General features: G+C 56.3%; 3 protein-coding genes across 3 annotated transcripts; 2 read left to right on the top strand and 1 right to left on the bottom strand.

Moving 5' to 3' along the window:
- Window positions 1–613: 613 nt before the first annotated feature.
- Window positions 614–8,595, top strand: man1b1b (mannosidase, alpha, class 1B, member 1b). Its single transcript, XM_028808829.2, has 13 exons — window positions 614–831; window positions 2,486–2,625; window positions 2,706–2,814; window positions 4,238–4,332; window positions 4,618–4,798; window positions 4,876–5,061; window positions 5,855–6,003; window positions 6,102–6,290; window positions 6,988–7,178; window positions 7,292–7,412; window positions 7,494–7,688; window positions 7,774–7,905; window positions 7,984–8,595. The coding sequence occupies exons 2-13, from the start codon at window positions 2,521–2,523 to the stop codon at window positions 8,185–8,187; spliced, it is 1,857 nt and encodes a 618-aa protein (XP_028664662.2). The 5' UTR covers window positions 614–831; window positions 2,486–2,520; the 3' UTR covers window positions 8,188–8,595.
- Window positions 8,596–8,642: 47 nt separating this feature from the next.
- On the bottom strand, window positions 8,643–17,669 carry dpp7 (dipeptidyl-peptidase 7). Its single transcript, XM_051931513.1, has 13 exons — window positions 17,506–17,669; window positions 15,997–16,126; window positions 15,527–15,666; window positions 15,080–15,243; window positions 13,868–14,003; window positions 13,670–13,751; window positions 13,430–13,596; window positions 13,280–13,340; window positions 9,442–9,568; window positions 9,189–9,346; window positions 9,036–9,100; window positions 8,880–8,950; window positions 8,643–8,784 (listed from the first exon to the last, which is right to left on the bottom strand). The coding sequence occupies exons 1-13, from the start codon at window positions 17,632–17,634 to the stop codon at window positions 8,697–8,699; spliced, it is 1,518 nt and encodes a 505-aa protein (XP_051787473.1). The 5' UTR covers window positions 17,635–17,669; the 3' UTR covers window positions 8,643–8,696.
- Window positions 9,564–12,986, top strand: LOC127529076 (kelch-like protein 13). Its single transcript, XM_051931512.1, has 4 exons — window positions 9,564–10,772; window positions 11,951–12,203; window positions 12,292–12,452; window positions 12,543–12,986. Exons 1-4 carry the CDS (start codon window positions 9,732–9,734, stop codon window positions 12,927–12,929), a joined length of 1,842 nt encoding a protein of 613 aa, XP_051787472.1. The 5' UTR covers window positions 9,564–9,731; the 3' UTR covers window positions 12,930–12,986.
- Window positions 17,670–19,683: the final 2,014 nt, after the last annotated feature.

Raw genomic sequence — 19,683 nt, 5'->3', positions numbered from 1 at the left:
GTACTTGGCGTGTGTGTGCTGTATGTGTAAGAACAAAGCCACCCAGACATTTATGTACCAATTGTTTCCATTTCTTTTCTTTTCCCAATTGGAGCACCGGCGGGTGAAGTGACCTGCTCAGGGTCACACAATGTCAGGGGTGGGATTTGAACCCACAGACGCAGGGTTTGAAGTCCAAAGCCTTAACCAGTACACCACACCACACCACAACGAGAGATGCTGTGGACGGGCAGTCAACTGGTAAGTCCGAGATGTATTAAGGCGCCCCCACGTGACTCTGCGTTCGTTTTCTTTTCTTCACTCTTTAAAGAATCGAGCAGTGCGCGCGCGCGCCGCTGACACCTGAGACTGGGCCGCGGAAACGCGCGTTCTCCTTGCTGTGGGCGGAGCGTTCGTGAGGGCGAATCGCTTTTCATTTTTTTAAGAGAATAGAGTTTGGATCTTGCGCTGATCCGTAGAGAAGGGCGTGGTTTAATATTGGTTTCTGTGCGAGCCCTGATCGTGAAACGTCCCTGATTTGGGGGGTTAATTGGCATTTTTGCCAGGGGGGGGATAGGGGGCTAAGGGGATAAGGGGTGACCGAACTGGATAAAACACCTGCCAAAAAAACGGGGGAAGGAGGGACATCACGTCTCACCCTCACAGTACACGTCATCGCATAGTGCATCACGTGGCCCGGAAGCGTTCGCGTCGGCGGGCGGCCACAAGCAGAGGCGTCTCAGTTTGCGGGGTGACGGCGAGTGGCTTTCCAGGATTTCGGGGGCTCACCGAGTCCTCCTGCTCAAGGAGGCGGCGGCCGCTGCCACGAATTTCATGACGCCGCGTGGGCAGGTGAGGCAGCTCGACGGGGTAGCGGAAGGGGAGACGACGGTGGCTTTTTAAATGTCCGTCGTCTGAGGCCCTTTAAGCGTCACCACGAGCTCCGTATAGCGCCTTTCATGAGGAGCGTCACTAGTGCTGGGCGAGTCTGCGGGGACAGTTGGGCTCCATGGGGGTGCACCGCGGCTTGGCTTTGTCCTGCCGGGCGCTTAGGTACAGCTGAGGGGACAAATGACACGATGTGGGCATGGGGCTGGCACCGAGTGGACCGCCATGACGTGCGGCTCAGAGGTCAGTCCGCGTGTCCGTGCAGTTCAACACGCAGGACGATACGGAGTCGTGAAACGGCAAGAAGAAGAAGAAAATGACGCTAAACGGCAACCCACGACTTTATAGACGGGAACGATATGCGCCATCTTACGATGATGATCAAAATACCAAATAAAGCCATCGGTACCCGAGCACGCGACCATCCGCTCCATGAAGTCGCCGTCCTCGTTCAAGATGGCCGTGGACTGTGAGTGGACTGTGGACAGAAGCGACTCCTCGGGCGGCTCAGCAGGCAGCCATGGCGCCGGGGCGCACGACCAGCTCTCGGCAGAGCCCCGTGGTGGCCCCCCATGCCAGGCGGTGACACGTCCTGTCAGGGTCCTTTGGATGGTGGACTGGGGAGCGGGGTGACCATGTCAGGTCCTGCCCTCTGTCTGCCCCCTCCACCCGGGTGCTGTTAATTCTGATTGTCTTGCTGGCATTATGGGGAGGGCAGCAGTGTCGCAGACGCCCCCAGTTTTAGATCGCTACTCCCATTTTGGCTCTGGTAAGGACACTGGCCTTGTGACCCCCACCACCCGTCTCACTCTAGCCTGCCCGGTGTGCCATGCAGTTGCACACTTAAGTGTGGCATCACCCTGCCTTGCCGGGGTTTGGTCACAGAGTATTTTGTCCCCCATTGGGTCCACAGTAATGCCAATGGGGGGGTCATCCCAGTGAAGTCTCTGGCAGGGGGGCATTGGTTGTTGGCCTGTGGCGTGTCGGAGAGCAGAAAAACAAAGCGCTGGGCACAAAGACATTTAAACCCAACGTTTACTTTCCACACCGAAAGTCTCAAACAGCTGGTACTGCACCAGTTTAAAAGTTGGGGTTGTCAGTGCCAGTATACTGGTACTTCTTCAGGATCCGCGTCCCACTTGGCTTGGGAGATCAGGCCCACCACTCCTGTGTTTGAGTGATGTGCAGCCATGCTAGTCGGAGGGGCTTGGCACACATCGCCCCATGGATCCCCCGTGTTGAGAGATGGCGAAGCGTGGCCACCCACTTGAGCCACCTGGGCTCTGCCAGTCAGGAAGTTCAAACCCAGCTGCCCAGTGAAGCGTTCAGATTCAGGTCGCCAGGCTTGGTGATGAGCTTTGAAGGGCTTATTGTCTTACTGGCAGAGGTGCCACGTTGGCAAACTTTATACAGAGTGAAGGTGTAGTGATGGAGGGCAAGTAACCATAAAATAAGCTTAACCACAGAGGGGCAAAGCAGCTGGCCGAAGACAAAGTGCGTGGGGGTTGGTAAGGAGTGCTATTGTGCCAACCAGTGAAACAGCTGGTATCAGGAGGGAAGGGCACTTCTCTTTTTTTTTTTTCACAACTCCTTTTATTTATTTATTTTTTTCTTTTAGTTTTTGCTTCAAGCATGCCAGTCTGAGTGCCAGAGATGTACCCACCGGCCAGAAAGGAGTTCATCTCTCTGACCCTGCCAGAGCAGGACCCTCGTAGCTACAACAACAACAAGAGCTGGCGAAAGCAGTCCTGCTGGCGGGTACGTCTCCCGGGGCCATGTGGCGGGGCCTATCGTGCCAGGCGTGCTGACCTTTGCGGTGTCCCCTCTTGTCATTACAGAAATGGAAGCAGCTGTCACGGCTCCAGCGCAGTCTCATCCTCTTGCTGGTCGCCTTCCTCCTCATTTGTGGCATTGCCACCTATCCGAACCTGTCTGAGCAGTGGAAAGGTAGAGTGGGACCCCTGGGGGGGACGGGCCCTTTAGAAATGCAGCACACATCAACCCGGGCTGTCTGGGGGGCAGCCCTGACCCACCCAAGTGGCCCACTTTATGGCCTTTCACTTTGTCCACTAAATTGTCAGAGCTGACCCTTAGATTAGGGTCCTTGTCATGCAGGATCTGCCCGTCCATCGATTAAAGGGTGCCTGGCAGCAGGCGCACCCATCTGTGTTTTTGGAGACGTGGGGAGCAGTAAAAGTGGCATCCCGATGGCCTGCAGAGGGCGCCAAACCCACAGCTACCTTGTCCAGTGGCCCAGGCTGCAAGTCCCCTTTGGTGGCTTTCTGGGAGGATTTATTAAGTAGGGCTGAGTGACTGATGTTGTCACTTTAAATGTGCCCACGGCCCTGCCCACTCAATCTTACCATTGTCTTGTGCCCGATGTGCTTGCGTGGCCTACTGTGTTTCTGCAGTGTATTTGCCGTTGGGCACCAGGGAGTTGCTCGTGATTCTCAATGAAATGTCTGCCATGCAAAATGTGATCCGTGCCATCGTGGACTGGCTGTCGGGTTTGTTATGTGCCACTGAGGATGCCACGTAACGAGTCCAGTATTGTCTGTGTCTTTTGGAGAATCTGGATACTTTGGATGGGAGTGGGCCATTGAGCCCCCTGAGCTCGCCAGTCCAGCTGGCCCACGACCTCTGGTGTGCCATCTAGCCTTGGCACGTCTGGATGTGGGCACTGACCAGTTCGACTTCCAGGTTCTTTGCACATTTTTATTTCTTTACAGGTCATCGCCCGTCAGTGTGCCCGCCTTGTGTTCTGCCCACGTCCCCCTCTGATGTTTTGGCTGATTCTTGATCATCTGCCATTGCGCTTAGTTTGGTGCCCTCGTCAGACTTCGCCAGCCTGTTCTTTATGTTCTTGTCTGCTCATTTAGGAATAGTAAAAAAAAAAAAAAAAAAAAAGCCCAGCAGCCCCCTCAATGACCCCTTTGACGTCACCCGCTCTCCCCATAGCCCTTTGTTTCTGCCGTTTACGCCAGTGCTGTGCCCACCTACACACTATGCTGCAGTGCTGTAAAGAACACCGGTGGTCTTGTGGAAGTAATCCTGTCCCAGTCGCTTTGTCATGTTAGGGTCTCGGGTGACCCCTTTAAGACTCCCATAACGGGGTGCCCCAAATCCCATCCTCGCTGCTAAAAAATTGCCGTGGACCACGAAGCATCTCAGCTGTGGTCAGCAGTGACCCCACAATGTTTGGCTCCAAAGTGAGACCCCCATCTCGTCAGCTGAGCGGAAGCTAAAGAGCGCCCCCTGGTGTTGCCTCAATTGATTTTCTGCCATGTTGATGAAGATCATGAGTATCGGCACAGGTGGGCACTGCCCCCTGTTCAGTGAGATGACGTGTGCCACTCTGCTGTCATTCCAGCTCTGACTGAGACGTCCCCAGATGAGGGGGGGAGGCCAGTTGCCCCCCGAAAAGCGGAGAAGAGACTGGAAGTGGAGCGCACCGCATCCCGGCAAGTAGGTGTCACTCTGCACTTGTTCAGCTTTTTCGGTTGTTGCTTGTGGCATTGGCTGGCATCCTGCCGGGAGGTGAACAGCAAGTGCCAACGTGGACGTCATGAAGGTGGGCTACATGCCGGGGAGACACGCTGCTTTTGGTGTGCATGCTAATCCCGTCGTGCTCTGCCGCCGGTGGCTTCTGGGTAATCGTGTGGATGTCTAGCACCCGGGCAGTGCCTCTCTTTCATCTGGGTGAGGGTGGCACCTGGGCTGCTGACCCGCTGTTCATTGCTTCCTTCGCAGCTGGGGAAGAAACGGGGTCCTCCGAGCCTGAAGCTCCAGAAGAAGGAAAACGTATCCGAAGTGCAGGCGGGCGACGGCCTTCCTGTCCACAGCTGGCGGGGAGCGATGATCGAGGCCGACCAGGTGACCGAAGCGCCGCCCTCGGCCGCCGAGATCGAGGTGGTGCCAGTGCAGGTGCCAGGTAGGTGCAGCCCAGTCTGGAGGGGGGGGGGTGGTGCGAGCCCGGGTTTCACCCCCCGTGTCCCTCGCCTCTCGCAGGAAAGCTGACGGACCGCCAGCGGGCCGTGACCGAAGCCTTCCGCCACGCCTGGGGGGGCTACAAGGAGTTTGCCTGGGGCCACGACGAGCTGAAGCCCATCTCCAAGTCCTACAGCGAGTGGTTTGGCCTGGGGCTGACCCTCATCGACGCCCTGGACACCATGTGGATTCTGGGCCTCAAAGAAGGTGGGTGTCGGGGACTTGTCTAGTGTCACTTGCTGACCCCGAGGGACAGAAACTCGCTGACCCCGAGGGAAATGGCCGATTTATGGGAGCGGCCCGCGGCGGCTCAGATACGGGGGGCAGCTTGAAACACGCGGACCCCACAGGGACAGGATGGGGACGTGGAAATCCCGATTCATAATAAGGATGCGAACTAAAGGATATCTGGGCATTATGGGGGGGGGGGGGGCACTCAGATTTCATCTGTGCAAAAATGTTGGCACCCCCAGTCAGCACAGTTTTGAGTATTTAATCAGCCTCTGCCATCAACCTTGAGGGATGTGTACCCGCTGCTTCTGACGGTACCCTGGCACCCAGCACGGGATGCTGTGATGTGACCCTGGTGGGCAGACTGCAGGGCCGCTGCTGTCCATCAAGAGCCCAACAGGACAGGCGGGCACACCGGAGAGTAAACTAGGGTGGCGAGCTCCTGTGTATCCCACCGGGTTTGACCGGTAAAGGCTGTTGAGGCCAAGATAAGCTGACGAAGTCTGTGATGGCAGTGTGGGGCACAGCCACCCAGTGCTGACTCCCACCAGGTACACCACTTAATACCCGGCCACTGCTCCACTTGTTCCTCATCTTCATCTGCTTAGCCCGGGTGCTCTTCTTCCTCAGCCCATTGTATGACTTTCCCTCTTATGCCCTTCTCTTTTTCTTGGTGGCATTCCCATCATCTGGAAGTCCTTACAGCCCCCCCAACCTGTCCCTGGTCACAGGTTGCCAGCCCGGATGACGACGTTCTTGTTTGTTGCAGAGTTTGAGGATGCCCGCCAGTGGGTGTCGACGGAGCTCTCGTTTGCCAAGAATGTGGACGTCAACTTGTTTGAGAGCACAATCCGCATCCTCGGTGGTCTGCTGAGCACCTTCCACCTGACGGGGGACGGCCTGTTCCTGGAGAAAGCCGTAAGGGGCTCCTTTCTGGGGCGGCCTGTAGTGCCCCCCACCGGTACCCCTCTTGATTCATTGGCAACTTGAGTGCTGGAACTTTGTTGTCATTTCAGAAAGATATTGGCAGCAGGTTGATGCCAGCCTTCAATACCCCTTCCAAAATCCCATATTCGGACGTAAACATTGGACGTGGCACTGCCCACCCACCACGGTGGACGTCGGACAGCACAGTGGCTGAGGTGACCAGCATCCAGCTGGAATTTCGAGATCTGAGCCGGCTCACGGGAGACATGAAGTACCAGGTGAGTGGGTACAGTTGGTGCCCTTGTTCTGTGTAATGGGTGGGTTTTTAACAGTGCAAAAAAAATGAAAACTGGTAAGTATGTGCCAGGATATTAGAAAAAAGCAGAGATGGCAGGTGCCAGTCTGTGCCCCACCCACTGAGAAGTACAATTGGGCATCCAGGACAGGAGGGCAACAACCCTGTGCCCCTGGTGGAAACTGTCTTGATGGGGCACCAGAGGTGGCACAGTTAACTAGAACACACTCCCATAATTGAAGGCCTTGAGGGTCAGTCAACACTTGTGCAAGTTGGGATGTAGCTGTGCCAGGCTTGTGCCAACCTCATTCTTTTTTTGTACTGTACCCATTTTATGCCAGGACTGTGCCCCCTTTTAATTAACATGGTTATACCCACTGTCATTTTCATGCCAGGCTTGTGCAGCCCTGTTCTTTATAATGCCAATGCCTGCTGACAGCAGGTAGCTGTGCCCTTTTTTTTTTTTTTTTTCTCCCCTTGAACCCACCGTCATGTTTTCACTTTTGCCAGCTGCTGGTACATCTAAAAACTGTGGGTATTATGTTTAACCTACTGATTGCTGCCCGCTTTGGCAGTCCTCACAGTCAAAGGGCTGGCAGATGAGCCCGATGCAGCTCTCTGCTTGCTTCCTCTGTGCCCGCCTAATACCACTCACCCACTTCTCTGACCGCTCTCCACAGACGGCCGTAGATGACGTCATGAAGCACATCCACTCGCTGGGAGGGAAGCACGACGGCTTGGTGCCCATGTTCATCAACACCAACAACGGGCAGTTCAGCCACCTGGGAGTGTTCACCCTGGGTGCCCGTGCCGACAGCTACTACGAGTACCTGCTGAAGCAGTGGATCCAAGGCGGCAAGAAGGAGAGCGAGTAAGAGCTGGCAGCCCACAGGGGGCACTGCGTGGTGGTAACACAGCAACCGGGTAGGTGGCAGCAGGCTTGGCGCTCAGCAGGTTTGCCCAGTTCTTGCCTTGTCGTCGCAGGTTGCTTGAGGACTACCTGCAGGCCATCGAGGGTGTCAAGAAGAACCTGCTGCGCAAGTCGGAGCCCAAGAAGCTGACCTTCGTGGGTGAACTGGCACACAACAACTTCAGCCCCAAGATGGTGAGCACTTGGAGGGCCCCAGCCGGCCTTGTACTTGGCAGTGCCCAGTATGTGAACACTCTTGTCTCTCCCTCTCTGCAGGATCACCTGGTGTGTTTTTTGCCAGGGACCCTGGCGCTTGGGGCACACCATGGCCTGGCACCCGATCACATGGAGCTGGCAAAGGCTCTGATGGAGACCTGCTACCAAATGTATGCCCAGACGGAGACGGGCCTGAGCCCCGAAATTGTCCACTTCAACCTGTTCCCACGCCAGGGAAAGGACATCGAGATCAAGGTGGGCAGGCGTGGCGGATGTAGGGGTGGGTGGGCATTTGATTGGGCATGGAACATCCCATAATGCTCTTGTGATGGCCTTCCAGCCCGCTGACAAGCACAACCTGCTGCGCCCCGAGACGGTCGAGAGCCTCTTCTACCTTCACCGCCTGACGGGCGACAAGAAGTACCAGGACTGGGGCTGGCACATCTTCAACAGCTTCATCAAGTATACCAAGGTGAGGCGGTGCCAGCAGTGCTGTGCTGCTCGGTGCCCACCATCACGGCTGACGACTCTTCTTAATCCCCCACCCCAGGTGTCATCGGGCGGCTTTACCTCCATCAACAATGTGGACAGCGCGTCCAACCCGGACCCCCGCGACAAGATGGAGAGCTTCTTCCTGGGCGAGACCCTCAAGTACTTCTTCCTCTTGTTTTCGGAGGACTTCAGCCTGGTGGACCTCGACCGGTTTGTGTTCAACACGGAGGCACACCCCCTGCCAATCTGGCCCACTGCGTAGAGGGCAGCGGGGGGACACCTTGGACCTCTCGTTGTAATGGTCAGCCGGTCTGCCTCCTCCTAGTTCCTTTGCCCTGAAGAAGCTGGCACGGCAGTGATCCTCTTGTTGCCCACTGTGCGGGCGTAGTGGCAGCAGGGGTGCCAACTACTGCAAGGACTGCCACCGTCCAGGACTTGGCGGGGCGGTCAGCATCTCAACTGTGAATGACCACTGCACAATCCTGAGAGTGAGTCTCCTCTTTGTCTGGACGAGGCACTGCCAGTGGGACCCGCAAAGCTCTCGCCAGTGCCCCACTACATTCCCATGATGCCTCTGTGCTTCAGTCTACTGTGAGTTTTGTGATTAGTGACTGGCATGGCTGCACCCGCACTCCTATGCCACCCAATAATGAAATGTAAATAAATTTTTATAGAACATGTCCCCCTGTGTCCACCACAACCTGAGACCACCCCAGCTTGGCTTACATGGTCACTTTATTTGAAATAAATGCTCCTTGGAAATGGGCACAGCTAGACTGTGCCCACCCAGCTGGCAATGATTTGGGCTTCCAGTTGGCGGGCTTTTGTGACAGAGGCGGGGTCGGCAGCATTGGAACCCCTGTGAGAGAGGGGAGAGGGGGGAGACTGATGAGCCACAAGGGAGGTATGCCAGGCATTTAACTCAAACATGCTGGTGCCAAAATAAGTACCCACCTCAAGTCCAGGTGGTGGGCTGCACCCTCCATGTTGATCGCCACCAGAGAAGGAGACAGACTGGTCCGCACCTGCCACACACACACACACACAGTGTAATTAAAGCTTGGACCTGTGGCTGTGGACCCCCCGCCAGTGACCTTGTGCCATACTCACCCCACCGTTGGCCCATGGGTCGAGGTCACCATTGGAGAAGATGATGTTGGAGGCCGAGGTGAGACCTGTGACAAAGCAGGAGGGTGTGGGCATTGACCATGTGAGACCACCAGTGCTGGCCCAGGTGGTTCTAGAAGGCGGCGGGCACCTTACCGTCAGCCCAGTACTGCAGCCTGAGCCAGTCGGGCCTTGGCGTGATGCCCCACTTGGCCCTGCAATATTCCTCCCGCTGGCGCTCGCTGAACTCCATGGCCGGGAACATGTCGGTCTCGTTGTTACTCTCGAAGCACAGGTTGACCTCGGTGCAAGCCGGGGGGGGAGGAAGAGGAGGGCAGTCAGGTGGGCCACCTGTTGTCGCCAGGCGTTACCATGGCAACACCCTCTCTGGGCCACGTGGTGACTCACCTGATAATCCCAGGCCTGGCTGTCTCCGCCCAGTCCGCAGCCCGTGGGGTCCGCACACTCCACAAACAGCTGGTAGAGGTCATAGCAGGCGCGCTCGCCTCGGGCACCACTGGCGTTGTAGAATATGCCTGTCCGAGAGAGAGAGAGAGACACTGCTGAGCTGTCACGTCCACCTCACCCACTGTTGACACCGCCGGCCGTTGCCTGGCACCCGGCTGGCCTGCGTGTCCAGACTCGCCCCCTGGCAGTGACTTCCCCTCACGCTGCTCGTCGGCCGCACTGTCGCTCAGGATGGAGCCCGAGCTGGAGCTGGAGGCAGAGTCCCACGCCCGCACCCTGCTGGACAGCGCCAGCGCCCTCAGAGGCCAACAGCTCCTCTGTGATGTCACGCTGGACGCCCAGGGCCAGGCCTTCCCGGCACACAAGCTCATCCTGGCATCGGCCAGCGGCTACTGCCGGGTCCTGTTTTTGGGGACATCTGGGACTCCAGACGACGGCGTGGTCAAGCTCAAGGACGTGAGCGCACGGGGCCTCGGCCTCCTCTTGGACTTCATCTACACGGGCAAAGTGCGCCTCAGCCTCGCCACCGTCGAGGACACGTTGAGGGCCGCCCAGACGCTGCTGGTCCGGGACGCCATCAAGCTCTGCCTGCAGTTCCTCGACGAGACCCTCGGCCCGGAGAACTGCCTCGAGGTGCTCAGAATCGCCCAGAAGCTCGGACCCGGTGAACTGCGCCAGAAGGCGGCCTCTTGCCTGGCCAGGTCGGCACTATCCCTGCCACGGGACCCCGAGTGGCTGCTTCGGCTGGACGGGGACACGCTGTGCGAGACCCTGAGGGCCGGCAACCTGCCAGCCCACACCGAGCTCGAGCTCTTCCAGTACGCAGTGGCCTGGCTGAGCCGTGAGGTGGGCCGGAAGAAGGACGCATGCCACGTCCTCGGGCACATCCGCTTCCCCCTGATCCCCATGGAGGAGCTGCGGGCACACGTCCAGGAGGCGCCCGTCGTGAAGACCGACTCGGAGTGCTTCAGGCTGGTGCAGGAGGCCCTGAGCTACCACTGCCAGCCGTATGCCCAGCCCGCCCTCCAGTCCCCCCGCCCTCAGGTCCGAGCAGACGTCCAGCATCTGCTCGTGCTGGGGGGCCGCACGGGGGATGACGATGGCGTGTGTGGCCACATGTGGGTGGCAGAGAGTGGCGGGTCAGAGTGGAGGAAGCTAGGAGAGCTGGGCAGGCCTGTCTACAACCACTGCGTAGCTGTACTGGGGGGCTTTGTCTTCATCATTGGTGGTCAATACACTTTTGATGCGGCAGGGAGACAGCCGACCAATGAGGTAAGTGGCCGAGGGGGCACTCCTCAACATCTGCTATACTGGGGTGGCACAGCGGGTAGTGCTGCTGTGGAACTAGAGTGTGAAACGCAGCCTTGGCGTCTATCCTCCCTGTGCCCAAGTGGCTTTCTCAGGTTTTTCTGCCCCCATGAGTGAGTGTGTCGCCCACCTTGACCGCGTGCCCAGTGCAGCCCAGAGGGGCTCCGCGCCGTCAGGCCTGGCATGTTCAGTCACCTACTTCACATTTACGTGTTCTCCCCGTGTTCACACCTGGGCAGGTTACCTTGACTGACAGCTCTAAACTGACTTGGCAGGAGTGCCCATGTGCCCCTTGCCAGACCAGTGCCTCATACTGCTCTTCTCGACCCAGCGTTTGATTATGCAGGTTTTAGTCTGTCGTGTCGTACTGGGCACTGGTGGCACAGGTGCCCAGGTCAGTGTGTGTGAGGGCAGCCTCTAATGGCTGGGCATGGAAAGTGCTAACCAAGCGCCCTCTTTGGCATCGCTACTGCATTACACTGGCAAGTGAGGACACTCCCAGAGCTGTGAGTAAGTATGTGCCCCCTGTCAGCTGTGGTGTATTTCATTTGTTGGGGAATGGGTTGCCATAAAGATGCCCACCTCAGCCCAGCTGTAGGGGCAGCTTAGCTAGCAGACCCACTGAGTAAAGGTGCCAGCACATGGGTTCAAGAGTTGTGTCATATCAGGAAGGACCAATGCTACAGCAAAGCAGACCACCAGGCAGCAGGCCGACACCAAATGGACGGTGTGCCAACTCTGACCTGTGCTTCGTTTCAGTAGGGTGCTACCCACTTGGAGCTCAAGCAAGCAGAGGACAAGAAAATGGGGGCACAGCCTAAAACTAACACCCGGGGCCAAAGTCAAAACATTTTGTCTCACAGGGCACAGAATTGGGCACAGCCTTCTGGCTTGTGCCTGCTTCAGGGTAGGGGCTGATGGCACCCAGACTCGTCCTTAAGCTCATTCAGTAATGGCTGGCAGAAGGTTGGGTGAAAGTCAGTGTGGGAAAATGTGTGCCAAGGGATGGGCCATGGTGTGTTTTAGCCCTCTCAGGTGGCCGATTGAGAACTGCCCGTCAGTCCCATTTAACACTCGCTCTTAACTTGGGGCATCATTTTTAGGACCCTCAAGATGATAACCGTTGCCCGCTTTGCCCCCAGGTCTTCCGCTTTGACCCCAGGAATGGTTCCTGGCTGCAGGTTTCCGGGATGTTGCACAAGAGGACGCGATTCCATGCCGAGGCCCTGGCAGACAGCATATTCTCAGTGGCCGGTGGTACCCTGCTGGGCACACTCACCAACACAGTGGAGGAGTATCAGCCCATGGAGAACAAGTGGAACCTCTGTGCCCCCTTCCCAGTGGCTGTGGCAGACCATGCCGGGGCCAGCCATAAGGGCATCCTTTACATTTCAGGTAAGGTTCAGATGGGCACTGCTGCCAGGGGCACACAGAGTACTGTAGGTGGTACCCCACCCACCCGACTGTTTTCTTTTCCCCAAAGGAGGTTTCTCTGCGGGCAAAGTCCTCAATGAGCTGCACAGTTACCTGCCCCGGTTGAAGCGATGGGTGGTCAACAGTCCAATGGTGTGTGCCCGCTGTGACCATGGCATGGCAGCACTGCATGAGAGCATCTTCTGTGTGGGTGGCCGGACGTTAAACTCAGTAAGTCAGTCAACTGCCAACGTAATGGCGACCAACACCCTGCCAAGGTCTCAGGGTGCCAGCCTAACCCGCCTCTTTTGTGCTTTGCAGCTGCAGGAGTGGGTCCACGTCAACGAGACTGAGTGCTACTGCCCGCTGGCTGATCAGTGGACCACCCTGACTGTGTCGCCCTTCGAGTGCTGCCAGTTCAGCGTTGGCACGTGTGGCACCAGGCTGTTCCTAGTCGGGGGAGCCTCGCTGCGCCACAGACTCAAGAAAAATGACGTCTTCATCTATGACAGCCTGGAGAAGAAGTGGCAGAAGGCGGCATCTCTGCCCCTGCCGCTGATTGACCACGCCGCATGTGTGGTCAAGCTGGACAGTAGGCTGCTGCGGGACTCGATGCTTGGGGAAAAAGGGGTCTCGGTGGTCAGCACCAAGAAGTCCACCCTGCAGCTGTTTGTGAGGGCCAAAGGGGTCGAGTCTGACATACGGTGAGTTGGTCCTTTAGCGGACCCCTGTTGTGGATGACCAGAATAAAGAAGGTCAGAGAGACTGCTGGGTAATTTGTAGTAACGTCCAGTGACTGGGCTGAGCTGAGTGGGCTGGGGGGTGCCATCTCAGTGACGCCAGTCGGCTGTGGCTCGACGATACCGAGTGTCCAGTGACGTCCAGCGGTGGGTCATTATTGCTTAGGTCAAGGACCGCATCACATCCCCACGACACACTGGTCCATCATGTGCCCTGCCCACTGACCCTCACTCCCTCAGCCACACCCATGGAAAAGGGCGTGTGCCCTACAGACTGACCACACCCCAGCTGGCGCCTGGCACATCTCACGTACTCACCCACTGCGTCCCGCATGCCCCTCAAAGCGTCTTCTTCAGACAGCAGTAAGTCACAGGCCACCTTGGGAAAGGCAAAGTGTGCAGAATTAATAAACGAGGCCAGCGTGGCATCCAGCAGGGACAATGAACGAGTCAAGGAGTGGGGCTCACCTGGACGGGGTTGGCGGGCAGGTGCCCGCTGAACTCGGTGCTGTACGGGTAGTCCAGCATGGCCATGAAGGTGAAGGCGTTGCGCACAAAGCCGTAGAGCTGGTGAATGTCTTTTCTGGATGAGATGGCATCGCACAGGGAGAGTCCGTCGGTGATCTTCTGGTAATCTGACAAGGGAAAAAGGGACATGTGTGAGAATGCCAGTAGTCAGTGTGCCAGTCTGGGTGTGTGCTGCCATACCTTGGGCCTCGGCAAGACTTTGGATCAGCAGGAAGGTCTTCTTCACAGCCTCGGCACAAGCTGGATTGTAGCGCCGGTAATCCTGCAAAAGGAAGCAGGAGAATGTAGGGCACATGCCCAGGTAATGCCCCACTTCACCCACACTGGCACGAGACTCCATCAAGAGACATCCCACACTGCCACTCACACAAGCCTTACCTCCGTCACATCGTGGAAGAAGCGCCACGAGTCTCCGATTCCAGCTGTTGAGAAGATGGGCGCGCTGGAGGCAAGGGCACCTTTCACCACGTTAGGGTATCGGATTCTCATGTAGGCACTCAGCATCCCGCCATAGCTGAAAGGGCACAAGAGAGCAGCATGAGGTGACTGGCAGGAGAGGGCAGCAGCTACTGACCACTCTGAGGATCAAAGGGGTAAAGGAATGGCAGCCGAGAGCTGAGCCATCCATCTTGCGGTGCCAAACGTGTAGCCCTATGCCAGTCGCAGAATCCACTACCAGCTGCATGGTATGTTACTTGGCAAAGGTCTACCGATAAGACAGATGGGCAACTATTGGCAACACAGCACAAACACCCACCAGCCACACATCAAGCAATGACAACTTAACAGGAAGACTGTGGGCAGCATGGGAGATGCGAACATCGCCAAAGGGGAATTGCTGGTGGCACAGCTCTACGATGCCCTTCACATGCAAAGCTAGAAAAACCAAAGGAGAATGTGCAGAGGAGCTGGGGGGCACTGGGCAGGAGCCCACCTGGAGTGGACACACAGACACCGCGACAGTGGGAGAACATGCAAACAGGACCCCTTTATATAGTGCCTTTCACCATGTGCCAGCTCACACGCATGGGGCAGCACAAAGCGCCGGCCATGTCGAGTCCAGCCGGCTGACCAGGGAGGGAGGGAAAGTCCTGGGGGTCCGCAGTCAGCTATAAGACCCGATGACCTACAGCGTCACCAGTCAAGCCCTGGCCAGAGTCCCTCGTCTGAGGAGATGCCCATCTGCCACTCCTAAAGTGACCAAATGCACGTCTGGACAGGTGTGGAGTGACCGGCCTCAGAGATGGCAGAAGTGCATCAACATCAATCCTCTAGAATGTCAGGGACACCTTGGCATGGGCATGGCTTTCACGCAGGCCCCTGAACTATGCAATGGCATAGTGTCCATTAGGTGAGGTGACCATAACCAGTGGGCAGTCTCTTGGACAGAACCTGAACCATTCAGAAGATGGCAGATCCGATGACCAGATGGACTTCATTTTCAAATGCCCCCTGGCATTTCTGGCAGCAGTGTGTATGTCTCTCAAGTACTATGGAAGGCGCTATATACGCTGACACCACCACACAAGTGGGATTGACCTCCACTGACCCAAACCAGACCCTCAACATCCAAACACCAGAGCCACTGACCTGCCACCGAAGCAAATGACAGGAGAGCGGGACGCGTTCAGCTGCTTCTTCAGCTCCGTGATGAGGATGGCGTAGTCGGCCAGCGCCTGCTCGATGGTCAGCAGCCTCATGTTGTCCGGCTGGAAGGAGGCTGCGCCGAACGGGAGAGATGCTCCATAATAGCGCTGGCAGAGAGAGAGAGGGCAGCTGTGTGACTGAATGGTGACGGACAGACAGACAGACAAGCTGATAGGTGGACAGATTGTGACAGATGGACAGGCAGGCTGTCACCAGGTTTCACTTTTCCCAGGGTTGTCACTCTGGCCATCCATCCAGAAACACACAGTTGTTGCAGGACAAGACCCCGCAATGACCCACAGGGTGAACCCGCTATTGGTCATGTGAACCCAAACCGAAGTCACTCGTCCACCGAGTCCAGCGTGACACAAGCGAGGTCCCCAGGCTTACGTGTTCAGCGAAGACGAGCAGCGCATGCAGCTCCTGCGCCAACTCCAGCAGAAACAAGGAGTTCTGGGCAAACTGCCAGATGTTGCCTTCATTACCAGTGTAAAAGAAGATGGGGCCGGTGCCTCGTGTCCAGTGGTCATCTGAAAAAGACGAGGGGATCAAAGCCATGGTCAGCAGAACAGGAAAAGTCATCTGAGAGATCAAGGAACAGAGGGAGAAAGGGCAGTCCAGTGGGCGGGCAGCGACTGGGCAGTCCAGTGGGCGGGCAGCGACTGGGCAGTCCCACAGAGTTTGGGCTTCATTGTCCATCTGGACCAGACAGCCTTACAGAGGGATGACCCCCCGCTGTGTGCAGCAAATGACAGGAATGGGGGGGAACAAACTTGTGAGTTGGTCCAAAAGAGCAAACTGAGCAGGAGGAAGCCGAGTGGCCGGAGGTGTGACCTCGACACCCAGTGACCTTGACTCACCTAAAATCAAGTAGCGCTGCTCAAACGTGTCCACGTCATGGACCTGGAAGCTGAAGTGGTCCACCACTTGTGAAAAGTACTTCTCCTTGAACTTGGGTGGTCCGGCGAAATCCCCTCGGGTCAGATTCAGCTGTGGTCAAGTCAAAAAGAAAAAAAAAGATGGGGTCATTGAGAAGTGGTCAAAGGTCAGAGAGGGTCACTCAAACAGCAGAAGCCACAAAGCATCGACAAGCAACAGGCTGACCTGCTGGCCAGCTTACACACAGGCCATGATGGCCACTTCATGACGTCAGGATTGGGTGAATAAAAGTGAATGAGGTGTCCACCTATGGTCAGCTTGTCTCCAGTGATTTCTACTGCAATCCCACTATTGGGGTCCAGATCCCCTGTGCATGTTGGCCAGCTGGTCAGGAGGTGCCTGCTCACACTGGCCTTTGGTCTTTCCTTTGGTGTCGGCAGGTCAGCAGGACATGGACGCTTGGGGACTGTCCACCGAGTGGCGTTTGGACTCCAAACAGAACCGTCCATCCACCTTCCTACCTGCTCATTCGGTGCCTGCGTCTGGACCACCTTGTCACCACGTGACTTTATGGTGTGGGCAGGAAAACCCAGCTAGATGGGGGGATGAGTGACCTGAGCACTGGACACTAGAACTGCCAGTGCAAACCAGAGGGACGGCACGGCAAGGTCAGCCACCCTGAGTATCTGGAGAAAAGTGGCAAAGGGGACAAAGTGAACAACACCAAACTGCTCATCAGCTCCAGTGACACATAAAGTGGTCAACAGACATCAACAAAGAAGCAACTGCAGCCACCCCATGCACTGGACACGGTGGCCAGACTGTGTCCACCTCATCTTAAAGACCCCAAATGGCCATCAAACTGTCCTTGACTGTTCAGCTCAGCAGGCCTGTCACCTGGTAAACAGACACAGAGGACTGTGGTGACGGTGCAGGGACACAGCAGTTATGGATGCCAGTCAGTGCTTTAGTCTGGGGTGCCGCCTTGAGCCCAAGTCCAAAGTGCTCAAGTAACTCACCTTATGCCAGCCCTGGAATTTCATCTTTTTATCTACAGCATGCTGGGCAAACTCCAGAATGGTCACCGGCCACTTACTCCCACCCTCTGGAGGGCTGGCGTCCCAAAAAATAGGTACTGGCAAGGCCGCATCAGTCCACAGGGAGAGTGCCCCGAGATAGACTGGCACTCCATCCACAGCTGGCACAGCTGGCTCAGCTGACCGCTCGCCCAATTGACTGCACCACTGTAAATGCCACCATGCGTTTCAGTTTCACAAATTCTTCAGCCCTCACTTTTTTGTACGTGCGCCATGACCCGAACTGAACCGAACTGGCGACCTGGGCACAGGGCCGGACTGCCACTACCACGAATGGACACCGTGACAAGTATAAGATGCGCAGGTCATGGGGTGCTGGACGTCAACCACCGACCTACCGGACGATCCGCCCATTCACTCGACGGCACTGTCCCTCAGCTTTCATCTTCCTACCTGCAGGTCCGAAAACCGACGACCCGCCGAAGGCGACAAATCACCGCCAGTCATCGTCACGGCAGCCATCATCATCAGCTGCAGCAGCAGGAGGAGCCGCGAAGGAGTGGACGTGACGGGAGAAGCCATCCGGGCGCAGCAGCAGTCGGCCCGAGCGGTCAGAGTACTAAAGCGCGAGTGGACACCCGGGAAGACTGTTAGCTCGTCACGTGACGGGTCAGGTGACGCGAGGCGAGGCACGTGACGGTGAGGCGAGTAGGCGGGGCAGAGGCGGCCAAGCGAATGGAAACTCCGCCCGCGCTTTTCCAAAGAGGACGAGGAGAGAAGAGGAGAGGAGAGGAGAGGAGAGGAGTTTACTTTACTAACACAATTAACGAGGTGACAACATGAGCCCCGCACACTTCGTAAGGACGGTGCGCTGTGGAGTAGAGGTAGGAATATGCGACGAAGAAAACGCAGAATGCCATTCGTGAAGTGTAGACGGCAGGGCGGTCTAATCAGCGCTTTAAAGGACATACGTAGTCCTTCAGAGAGTAACGTGACGTTCGGTAAATGACACCAGCATTACTGGGAATGTGGACGGTCAGAAAAGTGACATGGAAGGTACGCGTGAGTAAACGCCTAGAGTGTCACTTAGCTCTCTGAATGTCCCCGGTGCTGAGGTGGGTGCGACTCTGAAACAGCCGTACATTGAAGTAATGAGGGCGGCCGCTCAGCGTCACTGGCAGAACGAAAGCCCCTGACAGCACTGAAGGCCGAGCTCTGAGAGTGCGCAGTGCGGCAGACATGGCGGAGGTTCCTTTATATTTACGGAGATCGCTCTGCTGGATTGAGGTAGCAAGCCGGTAACGTGGCGGGCACCACGGCAGTACAGCCGCCCGCTTTGGGTGGTTGGGAAGTGAATGGGCACACGAGCCTGACGTGGCTCCCAGTGCCCCCCTTTGTGGTGTCCCCGTTACTTGTGATGGAATTAACTATTCAGAAAAAATGAAATAACAGACAGAATGAATTTCACCGGTTTGAAAATCGCGTGTTTTACAGTATGCTAATGAAGACTCCTAATATTTAATTTGTGTGTTTTTACTTTAGAACTGTTGAGACTATGACTGGTACCTCGTGGGCTCAGAGCTCAGGTGGGAGACGCTGTGCCACTGGCACAGCAGGCAGGTACAAATGAGCTCATTAGATGATGAATATTCATGAGGGCCTCTTCCAAATTCCGGGGTGTATCCGAAATGGACATGTAGCAGAGTGAAAACTTCAACTCCCAGCAGTCCCTGCGGTGGCTCTGATTGGCCGTCTGCTCGGGGTGCAGGGGCTGCTGGGAACAAGGAGGCCAGACAGACCTACACAGGAGGAGAGGTTTGTTTGTTTGTGTTGTTCCGTGTCGGAGTCGCCCGTCTGTTTGCCTTCCCGTTCAATGCCAGTGGATTCTCGTCTTATCCTGGAGTGTCTCCTGTTTTGCTGTATGGACTGTCTGGTGTCTTCCTGCTGCATGAGGGCTGTCTGAGGGTTTGTTATCGACCCATGAAGATAGGAGGAGCGCTCCTGATCCCATCACATGTTGTCCTCTCATCCAGAGTGACCGGTAGGACTGATCCGTACATTGATATACGGCGAGCTGATCTCTGGGCGGTGCGTCTCCATCGTCTCATTCCATCAGTTGCCGTTTTTCATGGACTTCACTGTGTGGGGTTTGTGTTATTGTATAACCTGGGTGGGCTCGTTGTAGTTTGTATATTCGTCTGCTATTGTTTAATACACTTTCTGTTTTATTACCCGCTTGCTTCTCGTCTCTGTTGTGACGTCGGCCCGAGGCTGGGTGCATTCCTGGGATCCCCAATGGCGGTGGGAGTCTTGGCTGGCTTTTTTAGTCAGCTACAGACCTAGACGGGCATTCTGGTTATAAACCTGTTAGAGGAGCGTCCATGTTTGTTACGTTTAAACTGCGCCAACGTGACCCGCGTGTGTGTAAGAATGGAGCCCTGGGACTCTAAAAGTAATGTAATTAACAACCAGTCAGACCAGTGCAACACAGCAGTCATCCTGGATTTTTGACTGGTGGAGACTCAAACAGAAGGCAGCCAGCATGACCCGCTAAATTCAAAGGCGAGGGGGGAGAGAAGCAACTGGCCGGGAGAGGACCATGCGGGCAGACTTTGCCCCCTACAGACGACC

The sequence above is a fragment of the Erpetoichthys calabaricus genome, chromosome 9, assembly GCF_900747795.2.
Source record: "Erpetoichthys calabaricus chromosome 9, fErpCal1.3, whole genome shotgun sequence".
NCBI classification, from domain to species: domain Eukaryota; kingdom Metazoa; phylum Chordata; class Cladistia; order Polypteriformes; family Polypteridae; genus Erpetoichthys; species Erpetoichthys calabaricus.
Note: the sequence above shows the minus strand (reverse complement) of the source record. Positions and strands in the feature narration are given on the sequence as shown.

Excerpts from the sequence above, each read along its gene's own strand:
- man1b1b (XM_028808829.2), top strand. The coding sequence starts at position 2,521 with ATGTACCCACCGGCCAGAAAGGAGTTCATCTCTCTGACCCTGCCAGAG. Across the intron at positions 7,689-7,773 it reads GAAAGGACATCGAGATCAAG|CCCGCTGACAAGCACAACCT; the intron begins GTGGGCAGGCGT and ends ATGGCCTTCCAG. Across the intron at positions 7,906-7,983 it reads GCTTCATCAAGTATACCAAG|GTGTCATCGGGCGGCTTTAC; the intron begins GTGAGGCGGTGC and ends CCCCCACCCCAG.
- LOC127529076 (XM_051931512.1), top strand. The coding sequence starts at position 9,732 with ATGGAGCCCGAGCTGGAGCTGGAGGCAGAGTCCCACGCCCGCACCCTG. Across the intron at positions 12,204-12,291 it reads GGGCATCCTTTACATTTCAG|GAGGTTTCTCTGCGGGCAAA; the intron begins GTAAGGTTCAGA and ends TTTTCCCCAAAG. Across the intron at positions 12,453-12,542 it reads GTGGCCGGACGTTAAACTCA|CTGCAGGAGTGGGTCCACGT; the intron begins GTAAGTCAGTCA and ends TGTGCTTTGCAG.
- dpp7 (XM_051931513.1), bottom strand. The coding sequence starts at position 17,634 with ATGGCTTCTCCCGTCACGTCCACTCCTTCGCGGCTCCTCCTGCTGCTG. Across the intron at positions 13,752-13,867 it reads TCTTCCACGATGTGACGGAG|GATTACCGGCGCTACAATCC; the intron begins GTAAGGCTTGTG and ends TTCCTTTTGCAG. Across the intron at positions 8,951-9,035 it reads ACCCATGGGCCAACGGTGGG|GTGCGGACCAGTCTGTCTCC; the intron begins GTGAGTATGGCA and ends TGTGTGTGGCAG.